This window comes from Anguilla rostrata, chromosome 14 (assembly GCF_018555375.3).
Source record: "Anguilla rostrata isolate EN2019 chromosome 14, ASM1855537v3, whole genome shotgun sequence".
In the NCBI taxonomy this organism is placed as follows: Eukaryota; Metazoa; Chordata; class Actinopteri; order Anguilliformes; family Anguillidae; genus Anguilla; species Anguilla rostrata.
This window is the reverse complement of record NC_057946.1, coordinates 13,727,419-13,742,964: the sequence shown is the minus strand read 5'-3', so window position 1 is coordinate 13,742,964 and position 15,546 is coordinate 13,727,419. Positions and strand designations below refer to the sequence as shown.

Here is a 15,546-nt window from a genome sequence, read left to right as displayed (position 1 = left end):
ACAAAGGGAACTTTTTGGTAAGCGAACATTGTCAGTTCACTGTCATTATTTGCTCTCCATTTTGAAATCAGCCATCATGCCTCTGGAGCCACTGCTGTGCCTGCTGTACTCCAGTCCCACACCAGACCGCCAGGCAGGAAGAGCATCTCACACTGGCATTAGCTGATAACCTGTGGGTGCCTGGAGGGCAACTGGGGGGAATTACCGCAACAATAACCTGAGGCTGAGTCAAACCAGTCTCAACCACAGATGTTTACCTCTAGAGCTTCTGATGAGAGAAGTTACAGTCTGTGATGTTGGGTTGATTTTACTTACATCAGTGTCAACCTGGTCAGGCTTATATTACCACAAGGTTATGAGCAACCTGTTCAGGCTCATAGTGCCGTGAGCTTATGAATCTGACAAACAAGGCTAACTTCAACCATTCCTGCCCTTGTTGGAACAAAGTCGCGCTCATGGATCTGGCTTTTTTTCCGACTGCACCACTTGGAAGCCTGGTTGCTGTCAGATTTTCCTTCAGCAGAGAGTGTGGCGTGCAGGGTTTCTGTCAGATTTGGAAGCATTTCCTTTTTTATTCTCAGCTGTGATAGGTCATCCTGCCCCCGCGCTTCAGGCATCTGAACGTTCGTTGTGGTACCGCGGCGAAGCCTGTGGTTCACATGCTCTGTGCCCACTGCATTGCCCTGTAATCTGTGTGTGACCCAGCGGGACTTAACCTCAGTGCTGATTGCTTATGTTTGTGAAAGCATAATCTTGTTCATGCATTTCCACAGATGTGGCAGACAAAGCCGAAGACTTAATGCTGTTCTCATTAATATCTTATGATTCACATCCACAGCAAACCAGGTCAGCTACAGAGTGGAAGCGCCTCACTGGGTGATAAACTGACCAAAGCACATGCTACATTTCTCATGTATCAAGCGCACGTGACAATCCCAGGTTTCCCTAAAAAAACTATGTGTTCCATTTAAAAATGATGAATGTGCAAAAATACGTTTGTGAAGCAAAACAATTTTGCTTGGATATACAGTCATTTTACATCAGATGTTTCTTAAATTTTATTGCACATTTGATTCTCTTAGGGAGCCCTTGCCGCTGTCACCGTAGGCTTTTCTCTGCTGGGAGTTTCAGGCTTGGTGTGCTCCGAAGCATATTGTGAAAATGTTTAGTAAAATGTGCTATGTAAATCCATTTTGATTTGATTTGATAGACACACTGCTAAAGCTTCACTCCAATGTCTGCAGCAGACAGCTTGGTCTGTTGTTTTAACTGGGTCAGAGGGGAACTGGAGAAGATTAATGACACGGGGCTGTTGACCAGCCAATCGCAGGTCAATATGACAGAGTGTGACAGTGTGTGCGAAATGTAGGTACAAACACTGCAGTTAGTTACAGTAGCCTAGCATGGCAGCCGTTGGTTTTTACCATTGTTTGGTAGTGGTTGGGGGGGGGGGGGAAGGACCAAGCTCATGTTCTGCTACTTCAATACTGCAGTTGTTACCATCTGTGTAATGGATGAATATGAGAACCAAAGAAAATGCGTGCAATCTAACGCTTTGGAACTTCTGTGATTAGGCTATGTTTCTAGCTATTTCCTGCAAGAACCGATTTCCTCGGTAACTGAACTGTCCACACAGCCTCAGGGGGCACTGCCTCTCTTTAAACATAAGCAGGTCTTAAATAGCATCACGCTAATTGGATCCCACAGATTCAATGCTTAGAATACGTGACCACCAAGTTACTATATTTACCACGGTATTGTTTGTACACTGCTGTAATCAGCTTTAGTGGGCCTTGCTGCTGTCTATGGAATGTAGGCTGCCAGCTTCCGAGAGGTCCTCTTTAATGGCGGTTGTGTAATAAGCTGAGAAGTGCGCACTATTTTATTTAGTGGTAATGATTTATTTTTGCTGTTAATGAGTAGATGCATTACTTACTGTTCCAGGACCCAGAATGTACCACACTACCTCACTCTTCCTTTGTAATGTAAAGGAATATCTTTTGGCACACTTGTTTTTGTTAACTGGCCCCTCCAGTTTGCTGCGATGAGCCATGAATCGCCACAACCTCACACCAGTTCCCGATGCGGCCTGCTTCTCTGTGCCAGTGCGTGGCGGATTTACTGCACAGTCGCGAGCCTGCAGCGGGGCCGATTGGCCGGGGAGCAAACGCCGCTGAGCAGTGACAGGCCATCGGCACCCGGGGCACGTGCGCACCGGTGCTGGTTTTCAGGGCGTCCTGATGCTGTTTGTGTCACAGGAGGTCGATATCTTTTCGCAAATCGGCCCTTTTCTGTGGAGGCTGGACTCGGCTGAATGCTGTTACCGGTGTGATGGGGGGGTGGTGGGGGGGGTGTCTCTGTGACTAATGAAGGCTTCCGGCGCAGGACTCTTCAGAGGTAATGAAACAGCGACTGACTCATCAGCATCAGCGAAGCCGCTCTGCGCCTTTGCCTCAGCTAGGAATCTTCCATGTTTATCCCCGGGTGTTGAGCTGCTGTGGTGTTCTTTCGGAAGACTACTTAACACCTTCCAGTCCACACAGTACTACAGGATGGGAAATGGCTAAATGAACTCACCGCTCTCTGTTTAAGAGCAAAACCAACGCTTGCATTTATTTCTAACTGAAACATAAGGTCATATGTTGAATGAATTCAGATTTATTCCTTTGAAAGGCGGAAAATAATTGGTTAGCAAAAAAAAAAACCTACAAGTGCTGAAGGTGCATGTTTATGATCACCTGCTTTCATGTCTGCTTTGAGTGGTTGGTGAGATTGGCATGAGGAAGCTCCTGAAATAGCTCCTTTATTCGCTGTACTGAGGGCATCACCATCCCAGCTGACCTGTGCTAGCCTATCAGCCCACACTGTACTTCTGGAAAAGAAAGAAATGGCGCATTTATTTATGAGTCAGAATTGGGGACAATTGTAAATTGAATTCAGACCTACTGTATATTATTTGTATAGAGTATGGTTTATAATGGAATCTCTATAATTTGTCGTGAGCATTCTAATGTGTGGTGAGCATTCTGGTGCAAAATGGCTGGTGGGTAAGGTGAGTTCCCACTCATCACTGTAAAGCACTTTGAGCATTTGGAGAAGTGCTATATAAATGCAATGATTCATTCATTCATTCATTCATTCATTCATTCATTCATTCATCTCCAAAGGCTATTCCCAGTTTTTGCGCACTGTTTATTGTATGTTGGATACAGTGATAAAATCCTCTTTCCTCCACACCTGTAGCCTGTTCTCTACCTGCTCCATGCTTGTCAACTAAACATAACACAGAGCAGTGATTTTCCAGCATTCCCCAGGACAGGGGAACTCACAGGCTGTCTGTGGTACCTGCGTGAGGTGCTGGCCGGGGCTTGGCTGCCTGAGGGCTGGTACTGGGCGTGGCATGTGACACTGTGCTGGATGGGAAACAGGAGAAATTACCCAAAAAGGGAGACCAGGGTGTGGAGTCAGATTTGGGGCGAGTCAGATGCGCTGGCCCCGCAGGGCCACTCGCAGGACATCCCAAACCTGAGAGAGGCGGAGGCCCCAGGCAGCAGCGGGGGAATCGTGCTCTGACAAGTGGCATGTAATGATGATGAACGAGTGTGTAATGTAGAACTACTCCTCTTAAATAGCCCCATTAATAATGCAGTAAGATGGGGAGATGAGTTTTTGAATCCTCTTTTGCAGCAGTTCTGCTTATATGACATTGATCCTAATAGGCTGTACCTGAGAGCTTATATATAGCGCCTCTGAGTAATGCATAGGTGTGCATTCTCAGGGGTTAATGCAGTCAGACAGAGGGCCCTGGCTAGCATCTCTGTGCTACCCGCCACCCATTACATGCAGCTAAATGTATAAGGCATTTCACTGAAATACTCCTGTGTAATGCTCTGGCCATTAATTAAGTGTAAATGGGCAGCGTTTCTGGTGACACTGATACATTATATTCATATGGACTTATGTAATGATTGACAGTTATGAATCCATCCAGTCCATCATCATTAACAGAAGGAAGCAAAATTTCCTAGATTTAATATTTCCGAGAATGGATTTTTTTTTGTTCACACCAGTGAGTGTTATGGGGTTGTATCCCAAAACAGTCTTTCCCTCTGTTAATGATTGATGGATTGGGAATTTTACTTAGTGTAATATCCGTGGCGGTAAAACTCAACCGGTGCTCTTCAGAACGGGCTGAACACCAGTATAAGAGATTTTTTGTTCCCCTACTTGCATAACCTTGCAGCAGGTTTCAGTTTCAAAAAGGGATCATGAGGGTGGCCCTGATGAAGGCTCAGTTGAGCTCAGGTGTGCTGAAACGCGCTGGTGTTTTTAAACCTTTTTCCCATAATGGAATGAAGGCTTTTAACTTACAAGCACAACCGAGTGCCTTGGACCTCTTTTTTGGAATTGTAACCTGTGGCAAGGTTATGCAAGCAGGGGAACTTTCCCTCTGTTACTCTAACACACTGTTTAAATGTGTAGCAACGTGATACGATCTAAGCATTGGTCCATGTATACCGGCACTGATGAGGATTCTTGTTAAGCTAATATTAACGATTAAAATAACAAATGTTCCTGGAGAATGAGATTTATGCTCTGATGGAGCTTAATGAGATCAGTGTACCCAAAGCTCAACTGCTGTTTGTGATTCAGTGTGAAGGGAATTCTCTATAGCAGGGCTTTGGCAAAACTTACACACTTCATTTGTGCCGTTTCAGTGCACAAGTGGAGTTAGTTTTCATGCGTTGGTAATGTCACAGTGGCATCTGATGTGGGGAAAATCTGATGATCAGTAGACTGAAGTCATTGCTGGAGGTCAAACGTGGAGTATGTAGCAGAGATGTGAGTTGGCACATGAACTACCATTAGAGGATGTGACGTCACCCATTCAGTAAAATTTAAATTAGTTATCTTGGCTGGGGACCTTGGCCTTTAGCTCAGCGGGCTAACCGTATCTGCTGCTGTGTGTGGTGGCTGATGGGCACTGTGGTTCAAAACGTGCAGCAATCCGGGCCCACACATCGAGATAATACAAGTGATCCAACATAATATATAGGCTACAGGAGTGTAGAGGGGCAGAATATAGTGGTTTTCAGAGACTCTGCTACAGGCTGAGACTTCACCCCCAGAGAAGCAATGAGAGAATGATTAATTCCCTTTGCTGGGGACGGTAGGCTTCTCCTTAGGAGGCTAACTGCATGCTAGTCCAGCTGGCTGGGGCGACACTGAACAGAAAGAGCATAGTTCCTCTCAAACTTTTGGCTTACTGACAAAGACAACAATCAATTAGAAAGGGGGGGAGCATATTTAATAACCAACGATTGGAAGAGAGCAGCAGTAAGTTCATCAAAAGATCATGGGTGTTAAGTCCCCTGCCTCTGCTTGCCTGGGTAGTGCAGGTGGAGGTAATTACCTAATTGCTTGATTGCCTCCACCTGCCTGTTGCCAACATAAGCCCTGCAGTGTGAGGCTGGGGGGGATCTTCTTTGGGGCTGTGTGTGGTTTGTGGTTTTTGTGGAGATCTTTTTGGTTTGTGTACTTTGTGGGGTTTTTATTTGTTGTAGTTTGTGTGTTAGTTTGTAATTTATATTAATAAATGTCTGGGTTTCGTTGTTAAATCGGTTTCTGGATTGTTTTCGAGACACTTGGACCTGTTTGTTGCGGCCCTTCGAGCCGACCATAACAGGTGTCATGAGTTACATATGAAGTAGCTGTCTGAAATATCCTAAGGTTATAGGTAGGCCTATCTGTAGTTCGCTAATGTGGTGATAGGTGTCTTTACTTAGTTGATGTGGTGATAGTTGTCTATAGGTAGCTATGAAACAGTAATGTGGGGTTTGGTGTTGGTAGCTAGGCTATGTGGTGGTGTCTGTACCTGTCTATACCTGGTACCTGTGAAACAGTCAGGTTGGGGGTTAGTATTTGTAGCTAATGTCTGTACTAAAATTGACACAAGCACAAGGATTTAGGCATTTGCATTAAACTATGTAAAGAACTATGAAGCAAATGCAAATCTCTCTGCATTCATCTGTCTGAGGGAGAGAAAATAACAACCTGCTTCCCCCCTGAGCCGAGTTATTTGATATGACTCAAGCGCCTCCCCGAAGAGCCTGGATGTTTCCACTCTGCTTTTCATCTGCTTCTGCGTGAGGTCATCCCAAATCCTGATTGATTGGAGATGAACTCCCTCCCGCCGTGGTTTCCACCATTACTCCCGCCCACCCCCAGTGGTGTGTGGAGACTCGATATTAGTTGCCCAGGCTTTCAATGGCTAATTAAACTTTTAATTAGCTTCTCCCAGTCCCACACCCTCATTGGCTGGGAGGTGAGGTGCTCTGCTGCAGCTTTAGAAATTAATTGAAATTAATTTAATGAATTGAAAAGTGTAAACAATGTTGCCGGAGGATTTTTAAATGAATGGATTTAATTTGTTAACCTCCTCAACGGGATTGATGGAGATGGATTTGCCCGCACTTGTGCCTTGCATTTGATTTCTTGCACCCAATGAAGTGTAAGCGTGAGTGCGCTTTGCAACCACAGCCAATCAGCTGCATACCCTTCCAGTCAGCCAGAGAGAGCAGGCACAAGTATACTCATGGTTTGTGCTCTATTTGACCACTTGTTAAGGTATGGTGGAAGGCACCATGTAAAGTATCTACCCAGCGTTGTGCAGGTATGACAGCGACAATGTCACAGAGGCATTGTGGGTAACTGAATCATTGACAGAACAGAGACAAATGAGATGGCAGACAGAGGCAGTGAGTGATAGTAATGATGGTGGTTGTTGGGGAGGCAGGTGTGTGGGCACTGTGGGGAATGGAGGATATCTCGATGTGGAGGGATGGTGGGCGGGCACTGTGGGGAATGGAGGATCTCTGAATAGGCGAATAACATTACATGGCAGGGCTTCCAGCTCTTGCTTTCTCAGCCGAGTTGGCTTACGTTACTGTGTCTGAATTATCACTTGCCTTGCACTGGCTCACGGCTTTAAAATGCCATCTGACATTTTGGATTTTTTTTGCTTTCCTAGAATTCGCCTATACTGCACAAAAACAGATTAACAGTATAAAACTGTGCAATTTGTGTTTCAGTCGAAAGATTCAGAAATGGGCTTAGTGTTTCCGTAGTACCTACTTTACAAGCAGTCAGTAGTATCATTTTTTTTTTTTTGTTTCTGCTGCTTAATTTAAAAATCTGAATATTGCCGAAGGCTCTTGGGATTTGGCTTGATATCGGCATCTTTGACAGATGATGTCACCGGTTTTACATGGTTCTGCTTATGTAAAACCATGTTAAATGCACAGTTGTGTACATTGCTTATGCAATCCTCCTTTAGTGCATGAGTTGGAGAAATCCTGAGGCAGTTCCCATCAGCAGAATGAATGGTCTGGAGTCTGACTTTCCTCATAACATAGCCTTGTGGGTATTGTAATGTGCACAGATTTTTCATTGTGGTATTGTTTTATGGAAAATTCAATCAATTCTCAATTAGGCATTTTTTCTAATCAGAACTGATATTCCCATTTATCCTACAAGCTTACTGGATTGGTGTGGCAAATTTTACCTGGCTCTTTGGCCTTTCCCTATACTGTACATGCTTGTGTGGTTTTGTGCACTGTGTGTCTGAATCTTTGTATGTCTGTGGTCATGTTGGTACAAGTGTGTGTGTGTTTGTGTGCATGTGCATTTGTGTGTACATGTGTGTGCATGTGCGTGTGTCTGTGTTCAAACAGTGGCTAGCAATGCTAGCTCTGCCCCTGGCAGCAGTGACACAGTCACCAGCTGTATCTTCCCTCCCCCTCCTGTTAGAGCCTCGTTGTCACAAATCAAGCGCTGCTCCTTTGCAGGAGAATGTAGCCTACAGGCTGCAGTTCAGCTGGAGCCCTCATCACACTGCTGAGCTCTGAACTGTTCCACTGAGCTGCTATCTGCAGGTATCAGACCCCCACTACCTCCATGCCAGAGCCCCTTGTACCTTTAATGTTACCAGGTGCCAGATGGGCGTTGCTGTGTATGAGTGCTTAATGATAAGGGTTGCTGGACTCACTACATCTGGAAGAATTAGGAAGGCAATGGGCCTCCCAATCTGTAGCAGGGGGTCAGGACTTTCTCCTGAGCTTTACAGTAACCTGTCTCTCAGTACCACGCTCTGCCGTGATTCGCTCTGCCGTGATTCACTCTGTCGTCAATCACAGAGCCCTGCCCACCCACTTTTCTGTATTTGTCCCAATGCTTCCTCTTTTGGAACCTTCAAAAAAAAAAAAAAATGTATTTTTTTTGCAATCAAACGTTATGCCTGGAGCCACACAATCCCAGTGGCATTGCTGTTGAATAAATGCTTTTTTTTCTCTCCTAATATAATATAGAAGTTGTTTATTTACAGCACCTTAGAGCGTATGATTCACGCTGTCGTGGTGAGAGAGCATGAGTTGTGGCTCAGAATGGTCTTTTTACGTGCTAGCCGGGGCTGGCTGCAGCAGAGTGGGGCTTGCTTTAGCACCCTGTGTCTGCAGTTTGGCAGCTCGCCAGGCTGGAGCCGCGGTGAGAAAGCTCTCCCCTGCTTTCATCCTTCTCTTTTTCGGTTTTGCCTCCGCGCGTTGTGACGTCAAACCCGATCGAGGGTATTCCGTGACTCTCAGAGGTGGGAAGTCCAGGGATCAGAAAGTAAAATTCCTTCCTACCTCAGCCAGCTGATTAGTTCTACCTCCTGGCTGAAGAATTGTACTAATAAGCAAATCCAGCTGATAGGAACAAAATACTGAGCAGAACGTTTACTTTCTGGTGCTGGATTTTCCACCTCTGGTGATTGTCAAACTGGGCGCATTAGCAGTCTCAGGGCCGGGTGTCGGTGTGCCAGACTCTCCCTGGTGTTGGCTCCTGACTCTGAGGAGAGGAACCAATCAGCTGTCTCCACAGCTATATCCGTCTGTTCATCTGTTCAGATGTCAATCATCTGTCACCTCTCTGACTGCTGCTTCCCCTGGGTTCACAATGTCCTAAAAATGCATTAATATCAAACAACAATAGCTGTCTCCTTCTATCTATCTCTCTCGTTGTCCCTATGAAGCAATCCACTGTCATTTTTGACCATTTCACCATTTTAGTCACACAATCTGCTGTACCCAAACAGTAGTATAAAACAATAATCCAGTACTGACAACACTTAACTCAGTACAGGAACTGAGGATAAATTTTGATGGAATCTAGGCATTGGTTTCTTCCAGTAGATACTGGATGTTTGGAGGGCAGGAGATGTGTGTGTATGTGTTCGGGATCTGGTACTGTGTATTGGGAGGACACAGGAGAAGTGTGTTGGGTGTGTGCGTGTGTTTGCACATGCTTGCGCGTGTACATTGTGTGTGTACTCGTGCGTGTGCGTGTGTCTGTGTGTGTGCTTATGCATGTGCGTGCGTGTGTGTGCTTGTGTGTGCGATCAGTCGCTGTATGCTGAACACTTGTTCTATGACTCACTCTGATCTTTCTGGCCCCCACAGGGAATCAACATAGTGGGACCAGGTAATGCCAAACCCCCCCTCGCCAGTTCAGGGATGTACCAGCTGGACCTTGTGCTGAAGAGCGGGCACAACCTGGCCATACGGGACAGGGGAGGTAAGAGCCGGAAAGTTCTCTCTCTTTATACTTCCATCTATTGCTTTCTGTATGTTCCCTTTCTTCCCCTGTATTTCTCCCGCTCTCACACACTCTTCTCACTCTTTATCTGTCTTTCTCTATCTCTTTCTGTATCCCTTTGTTTTTATTCTTCTCTCGCTACTTTTCTCTCTCCTCTTCTTTCTTCCATTTCTGTCTCTTACCCTCTTTCATGCATTTGTTCTACCCATTCTTCTGCCTTTATCTGTACCTGTCTCTCCCTCTCTGTTTGAAGTCTTTGACCATGTCGTAGCGCACGTCTCCAGAAGCACTGGGCAGGGCAGACAAGGCTGGCCTTGTTCAGGAAGACCAGAGCAATAGTGATGTGGGTCCTGACAGAGCGTGTTGCCTTCACAGAGAGGCAGCAAACGGAGGCTTTGGCCTGTCATTACTGATCGTTTTCTCTGTTGCCTGTGGAGCTTCTGCTGCCATATCTCAAGTTATAGCAGATGCACAGATCCAGTTAAACAGTTGAAAAAGGGATCAAACGAATTATCATTTTATAACCAACTTGAACACGCAGCGGTCCACTTAAATCAATGGGTATGAATGCGGTAGCTTGTTTCCCTGTCCTTTTGTTTGGCATTCACTCTTTCACTATGGTAGCTCAGATTCAGGCTATTTATGACTGTTATTTACTTGTGAATGATGGACGTGGCCATTTTGTGTACAGAAAAGGGTGTGGATACTTTATGATTTTGGGCTGGAAGAGGTTGGACCCGTGAAGCGCAGCCAAAGGAATGACCAGAGGGATCTGAGGCAGTCATGTCAGAGACAGCGTCGCCGCGGCGGGTTCGGAGTGGTTGGAGTTTAGGAAGCGTAGATCTGACTTGCTGTACCTGTGGATTTTCTGTGTGTTTTGCTCTCTGATCCGGGCTCCCAGCTGGAGAATATGGAGCCTGAAATACAGGCTCTGGGCCTGGCTTTGACTGCTTTAAGCAGACAGGAGAGCTTTCTTTTTTAGACAACGCTCTACACTCTCACCGGAAATCTTGAATAAACTGACACCCCACCTTGATTAAGCAGTAAAGGAACAGCTCTCCCTCTCTCTGTTTCTGTCTTCCTTTCACTCTCTCTCCCTCTCAGATGCACACTCACTCTCTCCCCCTCCTTGACAGGTTCATGGAGTTTTAAATGGTTTTAGATTTCCCAGTCTTCCAAGCTTAATCTACCTCAACACGGCCAATTTTATGGTGTCTCTCGATCACCTGGGAAAGCTTGGCAGACCTGCCCTGCCATTGGTCAATGTCTCACAAGCAGTCTCTGACCTCGTCACTCTGAACCACGCTGCCAGCCGCAGCCCGCCATTAGTAAAACGCAGAATGCGGAATCAGTGAAATGCAGATTGTATATTCACAGTTAACGAATGTGAGGATTAGTTGATTCTCTGGAGCACACAAAGGCAACCAGACAAATGTCTTTACTGCTCTGCAGAGTAGTGGCTGAGTTTGTGCAGAACGCTCTTGCAGTGAGGAAAGCAAGACTCTGCTCATTGAGCCATGTCTCTTCTGTATTGCCTCATGCCAGTGAGGAAATTAATAGCGAAAAAAGATACCATGTACTTAGCATCAAATGATTCCTTGTATAGTTGCCAGTTATGAGTAATATTGTGCTCATGTTCTAACCTCCTGAGGGACCTGAGGTCTTCACTGGCTTTAATTGTTAATATTCATTGTGCCATGGCTGCTGAGTGGATCGGATAAATAATGAATTACTTCCTACGCATGCTCTTAAACTTTGTTGCTGAGGGAGAATAGTTGTAATTTCTTTTTTGCCCTTGGTTTTTCTTAGAATTCATTCAGGATATTAATTATAAAAACATATGATTTCATTAATTTATTGAATTATGCTGTATTTATGGTAGGTTGAAGTTTGTTTCGATACGGGTGTCCTTAGTGTTCCTCCACTGGTTGAGTGCAGTCTGCTTATGTTCAGTGTGCTGTCTAATGCTGTGATTTGCCTGGAGCTCGTCCTCCATCGCAGGCTAAGAATACACACTATATGAGGGATTCCCTTTCAGGAGGAGCTCTGCAGCAGCTTGGGGACTGCACTGGGGTCAGTCATCACCGGGAGGAACAAACCTAATATTTACATGAGCTCCATCCCCTGGCTGATCCCAGAAGCCGCACGTGTCGCACGGAAACTGGTCTATAAATACGCCCTCCTGTTCCCTCAGATTTCTGAAGGAAAGAGCTTGTCAGAGTTACGCAATCTCGGTCGCGCGTGATAGAACCGAACAGAGCCGCGTCTCTTCTTTAAAGAAGGAACGATGGCGTCATCGGGGCGCGGAGAGCGAGGGGGCGGCGGGTGGGGGAGGCAATTTCTCCACAGGCCCGGCTAATCGGATCATTGCGCGTAGCCTCACGAATGTCATCTCCGCGCGTATTAAATGAATAATCATTGCGAGAAGGCCACGTTACATTAAAGAGCTCCAGCGATGCGTGCTCGCACGGTGACTGCGATGGAATTGATTAGCACTCCTGAAAAATGAGTCAACCTGTAAAATATTCATGTGGTGCACACAAAATGAATGTAAACCTCGGCTAGATACACCACCAAACCCCCACCCACCCAGAGCCCCTTGCTATTGTACATTTTAAATCCACAAACTTCAGCCAACTGTAGCATCTTATAGCTGGCAAAGCCACAAGCTCCACACTAAGCCAGTAATCCCAGAAAAAGAGCCCCTGCACTTACCTGTATGAGCAGGGCTGCATGAAGAATGGACCACGCAAAGCCCTTCTTGCATATGGGCATACTGCTCGCGTAACTAATGCTAGCGAACCAGAGACGGTCTCTGTCTCTGCTTTGTGTTGATCTTGCTGTTCTGGCTGCGTATTATTTGATATATGCGGTTTGTGCATTGGTGGCTCATATGCTGCTGTTGTGAAATATTTATATCTGCTTCTGTTATTGTTAAATATTTATATCTGCTTCTGGTTTCTACAAGCTGCATCTGAGAGAGTGTGTCTGTTTTTTTTGATGTCACGTACTGAACCGCCACAACTTCTTGTTTCAATAGGACATCATTAGCAGTGGCTACAGCACGTTGTCTCTGGTTATTTTTGGGTTTTAGGGTAAAGTTATGTGCATACGACAGCATATAAAAGGATTTTGACCAGGATGAATGTATTTGTGAGAGTTCCAGTGTGAACCTGGGAACAAAAATGTGGTATCAACAAGAGGACACCCAGTTACAATCTTTCGCAGAGGCCCATTTGTAATCACGGCTATACCTACAACAGCATCCAAAATAAAATCAAAGGAAAGAAAAATACCCAACACGTGGATGGTAAACGTGGCACCCACTTCATTACTGTAGGGGTTCTCTTCATCTTGTTGGCCAGATTCTGTGGTTTCCAGTGTCTTCTGAAAGGCCCTCCACATTTGACTTTGCTCTGTTAAATCACAGCCTGCAGCCCCACAGCCTGGGATTTATTTTTCTACTGAGTTAGAACAATTAATCCCCAAAAAGAACAGCTTGGGCTTGCGCTGTGCTTCACCCGCGACGGCGACGGCTCCGTTCCACCCAGCCGGCCTCCGGGAGTGAGAAACGCACGAAACGGAAAGCGGCCGGAGGAGTCCTGCGTTGTTTATGAGAGGTCTCCTAAACAAATTAAGTTATTTTCTTTCCCCTGAGGCGTAAGGCACGAGTCGATTCTCCTGCGATTGCATCACATTTTTCACGGGATTGGTTCCCTCTCCGAGCTCGCGGCTGCATGGAATCTGCTGAGATGATGCGCTGGGGTGGGGTTTTAGTGGGGCGGTGTGCAGATATGTAACTCTGCAATCTGTGCCACTTTGTGTCAGGAAAGAGGCTTTCAAGTCACAAGTTCCAGTGCAAAAAAGAATCTATTTCTTTGTTAATGTATTTCCCACTTCTGGGGGTATTGCGGTTAGCTCAGTCAGTGTGTCTGGCCAAGTCAAATAGAGGCAGTAACAGCATTTAGCACAAGGCTGCATCAAAGGGCCGAGCGTTTTGATGGCGCTGGACTATTGCGGTGTTCCTGTTTTATGCTTGTTCAGGATTCCAGATTCTGCTTCATAGCAATTAGAGGGATCATTACCCCTCTGCCTCCTCAAGTTCTATAAACATTGCTATGGTTATCGTAGGTCTACCCCCTTCTGTGACTACCAAGAAGCTGATATTCTATTTATTGTTTAAAAATGGGCATAAATATTCTCTAAGGGTTTTTCATTTGAGGAATTGATTTGAAACTCAATTCAAATACCAATTAATTTCTTGAATTGGCTGAATGGAAATGGAATTGATACGTAACTACACACATGATGTGAATTTTCTTCTGTGTCAGAACAGAACTGCGGCAATGCTTTCTAATAACGATGGCCAGGCTGTGAGCAGTGTGGATTAGGTCACTGGGTATTTTACCCTGATTGCTGCAGGTTCAAGTCCTATGTAGCACAGTTCCATTGTGTATGAGAAGCTATAACCCAACTCTATCCTGGTTTTTGTCACTACAAGAGTGTTCTAAGGCTCTGAGTGACAAATATTAGAATATAGGATTTTCTGGAGTGGTGCGGCCCAATGTGAGATTTTTTCATGGGGCTCAGAGTCCCTGAGGTTGAGGCTGAGCGAGATGATCTCTTAAAGAGCTGGTGGGGCTTGCTTTTCAGATAATTTAATAAACTTACGAAAAGGTCCATTTTGTTTTGTTTTCTCGCTATTCCCCTATAGCTTGTAAACACAATAGGAAATAAAATAAAAAAATGACAAAAGAGATTTTTTTTTTGTCTGTTTTTTTTATTTATATGAAGTTAGCCGGCGCTGAACTGTTTTTTAGTATTATTACAGCCGGTTTGAAGCCAGAAAATGCAGTAGCCTGCTCCCTGTACAGTCAGTCCCTACAGAGTGGGACCGTGGCCATGGGATAGAGTGAATCCAGCTCAAATGCAATTTAGATCACATTCAGCACATCTGGCAGTTTATATTGTTGGCTGCGAGCGCTTCCATCCTCATTTTCAAAATTCAATCTTCGGCTGTTTCCGTAATGGGGCCCAAATTTTTTTCACCTGCGTTCTGGATGCTGATGTGCTGAACTCCCGGGGTGTTAGTGAGGCGTTGGGTGATCCTGGATTAAGCCTTTCTAGCAGATTGCTCTCACGCAGGAGTGCCAAGGCGGTGTTGGGCCCTGGGAGTATAGAGTGCTGTATTGAACTGGAGGGTGGTTAATCTTCTCTCATGCCCCTGGAGACAGATTAGGACGGAGAGATTGGACGGGTTGTTTCATCGCTCCAGACGAAATCAGTGTGACCTATAGAAGTTGTCTCAGTTTTCTCTTATTAATTATCTAATTGGATGCCGTTCTTTAATCACTGTCATTTAATACCTTTTCATCTCGATTTAATGATACCATGTGTACTTTCGACACAATTGTTTTTATTTTCCCAGATGTCTTTTTACGCTGTGCGGTGCTGCTTCGGGTTCATAAAATAACGTGTTATTAATGTTACTTGAATTAAAATATCTTGTCATTCATATGCTGACAAAGGGTTGGGTTTGTATGAATGAGGCACTGAAATTCAGCTCACTCACAGAGGGATGGTGAGCGATGAATGCCAGTGAAATTAAAATGGTAATTGTAATCATTGTATTGTATTGTTGCTTACAGAGGTCTTTCATCTTGGGCGCATTAATATTTTATGAGGTAGCCGGCTGAGGCGTGGCATATTTATTCTGGTCTGAACGTCCTTTCTGCAGTGATATTTCAATTGTGTAACACAGCCCTGCTGTCTTGGTTGTCAGCATGCGCACAGACCCTCTGTGTTTCTCTGTGTTGAATAGGCTGAAGGATGTCGCGCTCCAGATTGGCTAGTAAATGTGAGCTTGTGCATTTTGCAGAAGGTGGTACGTCGTCGGTGTCGCTGAGTGGGGTTGTT

The 15,546-nt window shown here is 45.3% G+C and overlaps 2 protein-coding genes across 14 annotated transcripts in view; both read left to right on the top strand.

Moving 5' to 3' along the window:
• acads (acyl-CoA dehydrogenase short chain) overlaps positions 1 to 15,546 on the top strand; it is a 276,335-nt gene that overhangs the window by 66,980 nt on the left and 193,809 nt on the right. The gene's annotated exons all lie outside the window — the stretch shown is intronic.
• The window catches only part of mctp1b (multiple C2 domains, transmembrane 1b), a 109,201-nt gene that overhangs the window by 27,143 nt on the left and 66,512 nt on the right, over positions 1 to 15,546 (top strand). For all 13 annotated transcript variants that reach the window (XM_064309523.1, XM_064309522.1, XM_064309526.1 and 10 more), the window contains exon 2: positions 9,495 to 9,609. In XM_064309523.1, coding sequence (XP_064165593.1) covers positions 9,495 to 9,609 — 115 coding nt within the window. The remainder of the gene's footprint in view (positions 1 to 9,494; positions 9,610 to 15,546) is intronic.